Source organism: Saccopteryx leptura, chromosome 3 (genome assembly GCF_036850995.1).
Source record: "Saccopteryx leptura isolate mSacLep1 chromosome 3, mSacLep1_pri_phased_curated, whole genome shotgun sequence".
In the NCBI taxonomy this organism is placed as follows: domain Eukaryota; kingdom Metazoa; phylum Chordata; class Mammalia; order Chiroptera; family Emballonuridae; genus Saccopteryx; species Saccopteryx leptura.
In genome coordinates, this window is record NC_089505.1 from 172,292,620 (window position 1) to 172,300,496 (window position 7,877).

The 7,877-nt window shown below is 41.7% G+C and overlaps 1 protein-coding gene across 4 annotated transcripts in view; it reads right to left on the reverse strand.

Annotated features, from left to right (window-relative positions):
- GCC2 (GRIP and coiled-coil domain containing 2) overlaps positions 1–6,700 on the reverse strand; it is a 109,794-nt gene extending 103,094 nt beyond the window's left edge. For all 4 annotated transcript variants that reach the window (XM_066376869.1, XM_066376867.1, XM_066376866.1 and 1 more), the window contains exons 1-4: positions 6,595–6,700; positions 6,204–6,260; positions 4,307–4,391; positions 3,176–3,243 (exon numbers count right to left, since the gene is read on the reverse strand). In XM_066376869.1, coding sequence (XP_066232966.1) covers positions 3,176–3,243; positions 4,307–4,391; positions 6,204–6,260; positions 6,595–6,600 — 216 coding nt within the window. In that variant the 5' untranslated portion in view covers positions 6,601–6,700. The remainder of the gene's footprint in view (positions 1–3,175; positions 3,244–4,306; positions 4,392–6,203; positions 6,261–6,594) is intronic.
- Between the last annotated feature and the right edge of the window lie 1,177 nt (positions 6,701–7,877).

The following is a 7,877-nucleotide window of genomic DNA, read 5'->3' on the forward strand; positions in this document are numbered from 1 at the left end:
CCCCCCTTCTCTCTCTCTGTCTCTCCTCATTCTCTCTCTCTCTCCCTCTCCTCTCTAAAAAAATGAATAAATAAAAAAATATATTAAAAAAAATACACTGGAAGGAATCAACAGTAGGTTGGATGAAGCAGAGGATCGAATCACTGATTTGAAGGACAAGGTAGAAAAGAACACCCAATCAGATAAGCAAAAAAAAAGAGAGAGAGAGAGAATTAAAAATAATGAGGACAATTTAAGAAATCTTTGGGATAACATGAAGCATAACAACATTCCTATCATAAGGGTACCCGAAGAAGAGAGAGCGAGCAAGAGATCAAGAACCTATTTGACACTTGAATCTGTTAACACAATAAATTAAAATTAATAAAAAAAACAGAACCTATTTGAAGAAATGAGCAAAAATGTTTATAACATGGTGAAGGAAAAAGACACAAGTACAAAAAGCACAGAGTTTGAAAAAAAGACGGACCCAAAGAGGCCCATACCAAGATACAGCATAATTAAAATGGCGAAGGTTAAACGCAAAGAGAAAAATTTAAGAACAGCTAGAGAAAAGGTTAGTTGCTTATAAGAAAGCTATCATTAAAGCTGTCAGCAGTTTTCTCAACAGAAACCTTTCTGGCTAGAAGGGACTGGCATGAAAAAGTCAAAGTGATAAAAAGCAAGGACCTATAACCAAGACTACCTTTAGACCCAGAATGGCTATTATTTAAAATTGAGCCTGACCAGGCGGTGTGGCGCAATGGATGGAGCGTCAGACTGGGATGCGGAGGACCCAGGTTCGAGACCCCTAGGTCGCCAGCTTAAGCACGGGCTCATCTGGTTTGAGCAAGAGCTCACCAGCTTGAACCCAGGGTCGCAGGCTCCAGCAAGGGGTTGCTCGCTCTGCTGGAGGCCCACAGTCAGGGCACATATTAGAGGGCAATCAAATCAATGAACAACTAAGGTGTTGCAATGCACAATGAAAAACTGATGATTGATGCTTCTCATCTCTCTCCGTTCCTGTCTGTCTATCCCTGCCTATCCCTCTCTCTGACTCACTCTCTGTCTCTGTAAAAAATACATAAATAAATAAAATTAAAAAAAAAATAAAATTGAAAAGGAAAAGGCCATTTGGGTCAGTGGTAGAGCATCGGCCCAGCGTGTGGATACCCGGGGTTTGATTCCCAGTCAGGGCACACAGGAGAAGCGACTATCTGCTTCTTTACCCCTCCCCATTCTCTCTCTCTTTCTCTCTCTTCCCACCGCCCCCCCTCGCAGCCATGGATAGCTTTATTAGTTTAAGCACATCGCCCTGGGTGCTGAGGATGGCTCCGTGGAGCCTCCGCCTCAGGCACTAAAAATGGCTTAGTTGTGAACATGGCTCCAAATGGGCAGAACATTGGCCTCAGGTGGGGAATGCTCGTTGAAGTCCAGTTGGGGCACATGTGGGAGTCTGTCTCCCCTCCCCTCACTTGGAAAAGCAGAAAAAAAAATTAAAAATGGAAATGCCTCTTGACCAAGCAATCTCAATTCTGGAATATATATCCTAAGAATCTCAAAACACTAATTCAAATGAATATATGCACTCCTATGTACATTGTAGCACTATTTACAATAGCAAGATCTGGAAACAGCCCAAGAGCCTATCAGCAGATTAGTGTATAAAAAAGCTGTGGTACATTTATTTAATGTAATACTAAGCAGCCATAAAAAAGGAAATCTTACCTTTTGGGACAGCACTGATTTCCCTGGAGATCATTACGCTAAGTGAAATAAGCCAGTCAGAGAAGGACAAGTACCGTATGATTTTCCTCATGTGGAATCTAATGAACATAATGAACTAACAAGCAAAACAGAAACAGACTCACACATAGAGAGCTGTCAGGTGAGGGAAGGAGGTGGTTGGGTAAGGAAGGTAGAGGAATAAAGCAAAAAAGAACATAAAAAGAACTCATGGACAAGAACAACAGTGTGGAGAGTAGAGAATAAGAAAGGGGAGAGGTGGTCGACGGTAGAGTGATAAACGAAGACTTGACTTGGGGTGGGTGAACACACAATATGGTATAAGTAAATGTGTTGCAGACTTGGGCACCTGAAACCTGTATAATTATGTTAACTAATGTCACCCCAATAAAATAAAATAAAAAGATCCCTTGTAGGAACTTCCAGGGAGTCCTTCAATTGTCCACTGCTCACAAGTTGAGCCACCTAATAAGAGTGTAAGATAATATATAATAAAAAAAATAGAAGTCAAATTATAAATATGGAAAAGCAAAGAAAAAAGAATTGCAGAGCTCTGAGAAGCTGAAGAAACTTTCAAGGTTAGGTCAAGAAGGGGAAGGAAAAAGCATTTAGTTAGTATTAAGGGCAGGTAAGAATAAGCAACTCAGGTTTATAAACAGGGAATATCACAACAAAAATAATATCCTGTGATCTGGTAACCAGATATAGGAGTAAAAAAGAGAAAGAAAGCCTAGTTAGTGGTTATTAAAATAAGTCACATATCACATGAAGCATTTCACAGAGTCATGGAAATGGAGACAGAGCACAAACTGCAGCATTATCATGAGAAAACAACAGGTCTTGTTGACTGGCACACTTAAGAGGATAAAGGAGACAGGAAAGCTGAAGAGCCTAGAATGTTAAAAGGCCTGACAAACAGTGCTGCCACTGGTTGTCCAGGGAAGAGGATTTCGTCATCTTAAAGACAAGACAAGAAATGGGTAAAAATTTTTCCCTTAATAGCTAGAAGTTCAACTGTGAGATTTTCCCCTAATAGCTATTAGTGCAATTGTGAGATCTGCTTCAGTAGTCATGTCCAGGGATACCCATCTATCAATAGATTAAATGTGTAAGTGCTCAGCCCCCAAATCATTCAAGTCCTGAGTATGACTGGGCTTTCTGAGGGCCAGCGGGAAGAGCAGGACAGAGACTGAGGCTACAACCATGATTATAGTGTGTTCGATGAAAAGGACATAAGGGACACGGAGTTTGTTTACCCCTCTCCTTTTACAGTCAACCACAGAGGCTGATAACTTATCCAAGGTCAGGGAGAAAGTGGAAAAACGGGGACGGAAAGACAGATAGCACTCATAAGAGCTGACAGATATAAAAAAAAATCTGATTTATCATTAGGCATTTCCTCTTAGTAAACAAGTAGAAATTAAAGCAATATTCACAACTGTTTCATTACCTTAATAATATCACCAGTTCCTCCAGCAACAGGTTTTGATTTGAGTTCTTCTATTTCTTTCTCTAATTCTAAATAATTATTTTTAAAAAATTCCAGATCAGAAATGAAAAATAACTGGCTAAAATAAGTACATTCTTTTAAAAAAAATCACTATAAATTAAAATACATTTAAGCAGCAGCAAGTATTTTGAGAAAGTAATTTCACCCAGTATTATCTTTTATTTTCACCCAATATTTCCTTTTTATTCTAGAAAATTCCAAACAAATAAAAGAGAACGGTATGATTAATCTCCACGTATTCATTATTAGCAATTATCTCATGGCCAATCTTGTCTCATCCTGACCTGTTTTTACTTTCTGTTTTCTGTCAAATTTTGAAACAAGTCCCAGACATTATATAATTTCAGCTGTAAGCAACTTCTTACTGTAGAATCGTACAGTAACTAACCTCATATTAAACATACATGTTAATCTATTTCATCAACTCATGTTTAAGTCTGGGGTCAAGAACATCTTTCCAAATAAATTCCTCTAACACAAACTGATTCAGCCTTCTAAAACACATTTTACCTTTTCAATTAGAAAATGAACCTTGGCTTTTAGATTGAACAGTAACATTCATTAAGTTTCTGGAAATTTAAGCACAACTCACACGTACTAAAAAAGGATACTAATATCTTCATCCCTTTGTAATAGAAAAAAAGGAAAACTGAATAGGGAATCAATCTACTTCAGCAAATAAACATAATTCAAAATTTCGGAAACAGAAATCTCTTATTACTTTACTTAGGCCTATTCTCACTTCTTTGGCTTACAACTGTGTGTCTCTAACATTTCAACTGACTATTCTAGAACAAATGCTTGACTCAGAAGAATATGCAATCTACAGCAAATGAAGTTTAAAAATGTACTTAACTGTAACAAATTATTTTTAAAAATCCTCCTCCCTAACTTTATTTTAATAATTCAAAGGAATTGCAGTTTAGAGATGTAAGCTTAAAAAAAAATCAGAAGCATTGTTACAATGTTAAATAATATCAGATTCCACTAAGATTTTACCAGATTAAAAAACAAAGTTTTAACCATGATTACATGATACTGTGGTCAAGATTAATATTTTCAACCCAATACCTGTACATCTTGAATTAGCTTTCTGTATTAGCACCATCTGATTCTTGGCAAACTTGATAAGATCTTCCTTAGGCAATGTTTCCAGCTGAAAGATGTAGTGATGTTACCAATTTGTTACAACTCACATTTCTACTATACTGCTAAAAGGAAACATCACTGTGATAAAAAATAAAAATCCTACTGAATAAATCTTTATGTCAAACACATTTTAAAAGTAAGTAAACGCAACTTTAATTCAATTATTAGTTAAGCAACTACTAGGAAATGTAAAAATAGCCCGTATCCTCCAGATATTGTTGTCAGAGGTTAAGATACTTTCTAGGTTTTTATTTCTTTAATTGTAAAATTAGGGGACTAATTCTTAGTACCTTAGATCTGTGTTAGGTTTGGGTCCAGGGCTCCTTTAAACTGAAGGCCCCTTTAAACTCAAATTCCCCTCATTCAACCTCTCACTAGGGCAACTTCTTTATTAAGCATCTCTCTCACCCAACCTCCCTCTCCCCTTAGGTGACCCCCTCACCCCCCAGGGAAGTGTCCTTGGAACCAGGCCTTCAGGAGGGACTGAAGACACAGTCTGGGAACAAGGCCACAAAGCAGGATATGCTAATCTGAGCATGTCCAGGTGCATCAACCCCCACATCAGCACAAGCCTGCAGTAGTCCCTATATCAGACAACCCCTTCCTGCAGCTCTCCACTGATGCCACTAGGGTCTCTGCCCCTCTCTTTGCAGATGCATAAACTTCTTATAAAAGTAATCAGGCCTGCCTGACCAGGCGGTGGCACAGTGGATAAGGCATCGGACTGGGACACGGAGAAACCAGGTTCAAGACCCCAAGGTCTCCGGCTTGGGCGCAGGCTCACCAGCTTGAGTGCAGGGTGGCTGGCTTGAGTGTGGGATCACAGACATGACCCCATGGTTGCTGGCTTGAAGCCCAAGGTCACTGGCTTGAGCAAGGGGTCACTCACTCTGTTGTAGTCCCTGGGTCAAGGCACATTATGAGAAAGCAATCAATGAACAACTAAGGAACCACAACGAAGAACTGATGCTTCTCATCTCTCTCCCTTCCTGTCTGTCCCTATCTGTCCCTCTCTCTCTGACACACACACACACACACACACACACACACACAAACACACACACACACACAAAGTCATCAGCCCTGTGCATTCCTCCTTCAGCAGACCTAACAGTAAGGTTATTTCATTCTATCCAAGGCTGAAAGAAGTCTTTACCTACATACAACATGTAAGCATAATTACATACAACATGTAAGCATAATTCTTACAGCAGTAAGATGAATCAGGTTGTATTATTGCTTCAACTAACAACCAGAGAAAATCCTTTGTGGGTTGTTTACTCATCTGTAAAATCAGAAACAATGGTAGTTCTCTCACAGTTACCAAGAAGCTGAAATAAAGTAACCATGTTTAGGCAAGTGTCTGAAATTTAGTATGCTTGCAATACACCACTATCTTTGAGAATCACTGAATGGTAAACCTTGCACAGGATCATAAAAATTACCCAATACAACTCCTTATCTTCAATTCATAGGAGAAAAGCCTACAGAGCCCCTTGACTCCTACCTATGTCACTGCTCTCCCCATGACACTATACAAATCTTTACAAATTAGACTGCTTTAATGTCTCAAAAATTGCAGAATCTGTCAGCTGTGCTAACCAGGTGCAGGAAGTAAACAAAAAGACAACTCTTTTCACACCAGTAAACTTAAAAAGAAAGTAATAGATGACTGTGTAAATTAAGAGTGAGAGTCCTTGGATAAAGGTTGTTATTCCTTTTGAACTAATCTCCACTTCCCATCCTCATGCTAGCGTTTTCCAATTCATCATCACCCTTCCACTCTTCAGGGAACCTGCTGGTCAAGTAGTCTCTTCACCTTAGATTTCCTGGTTCCAGGGGTGGCTGGTGGAGCCACTCCATCTTGAACAGGATCCTGCGAAACAAATCAAACAGGTGGTCAGAATACTCTTTTCCTAATCGCGACCACACGCGAGGTATCTTGAGAGGTAAAAACCCTATTGTGGGATCAAGTGGAGGAATCCGTTAACGTGAAAAGGAGGCCCGGGGCCAGTCATGCACAAGCGGCTCCGAGGGGTCGGGACGGGGGAGGCGGAGTCTGGCGGAGGGGGGTACGGCAGCGCGGCCGCGGGGCCGCCCAGCCCTCAGCCGGCCCATCTCCGCGTCCACCCGGGTGTAGGCAGAGGCTCAGCGGGAGGGCGGTGACCCCCCACCCCCACCCCCTTAGTCCGCAACTCTGGCCGCATCACCTCCATGGCGGATCGCCCACTGCGCCTAATACCGCGCCTGGCTGCCAGAGGCCACTGCCGCCACGCAGCACCGGGCCGCGGCTCGGGCGCTGTCCCTGAACCTGCGTCTGCGTCGCCTCTGACGTCGCCCCGATCACAGGTCAAAGGTGGTGCTTCTCCCAGGGCCCCGCCCCACGCGTCTCCGTGGCTTACAGCCTAGCGGCGCGTCGGTTCTCTCTCCGGCTCCTGCCACGGCCGGCTGCCGGCTCTGGCCCCCGCTGGTCAGTTACCGCAGGGATGAGTCGTCATTGTAATGCTGTTACATGTCACTAGGCAATTAAGGTTTGGAAGTAGCTTGGAACTTAAACTACAAGGACATTTGTTCTATTAATAGAGAGGATTATATGGACTCAATCTACGGTCAGGTATTGCCCGTAATTTTTCTTTAATTGACTGATTTTAGAGAGACGAAGAAGGGGGGAGGGAGAGAGAGCTGTTCATTTGTTCCACTTAGTTGTAGTTCATTGGCCAATTCCCTTATGTGCTTTGTCACTATAGTTATGTCGTTTCATGAATGTCATTAAATGGAAAAATAGAATGTAGCCTTTTGAGACTGACATCTTTGCCTCAGCAAAATGTGTTTGAAATTCATCCAAGTTGTTGGATTTATCAATAATTCGTTCCCTTTTATTGCTAAGTACATGGATGTAGCATCACTTGCTTATTCGCTTAACCAGTTGCGAGACATTTGTTTGTTCCCAGTTTGGAATGATTATGAATAGGGCTATGTTTGGCAGTGAGTTTGTAAAATTAGTATTTTCTGAGTTGCTCACTTTGTTAACAATAGCGCTGCCAGGTGACACAGCTAATTACTTTCCTGCTTGGAAAAGGGCTTTGTTATGCTAATGTTCCTGGAGGAGGGGTCTTTGTGTGCCCAGGTAGTTTTAAGAAGAAGGCCTTGTTTTTTGCAGAGAAGGCAGCCAAGATGTCAGGATGCTGAAGAAGAAGCCAGTTTGTGCAGAGAGAAGCAGATGGGGAACAGAGATGAGGGCTCTTATGAGCTCTGCTGAGACTGGTGGGAGCCTTTGAGTCTAGGAAAAACCAGAAAAGATTCTCCTGGTTGTGGAACTGGTGAACATGTGAGTGGGTTTTGGTGCCCCGTGTGTTTTTCTCGCCTGCCGGTTGTAAGGCTATAAAATAAAGGCATGGCCCACAATTTATCGGCTGTGTTTTCTTTACCGTCTTCCAAATCTAATGGGAATCTACACCAGCTTGGCAGCGAAGGCAACCGCGACTACTGACCT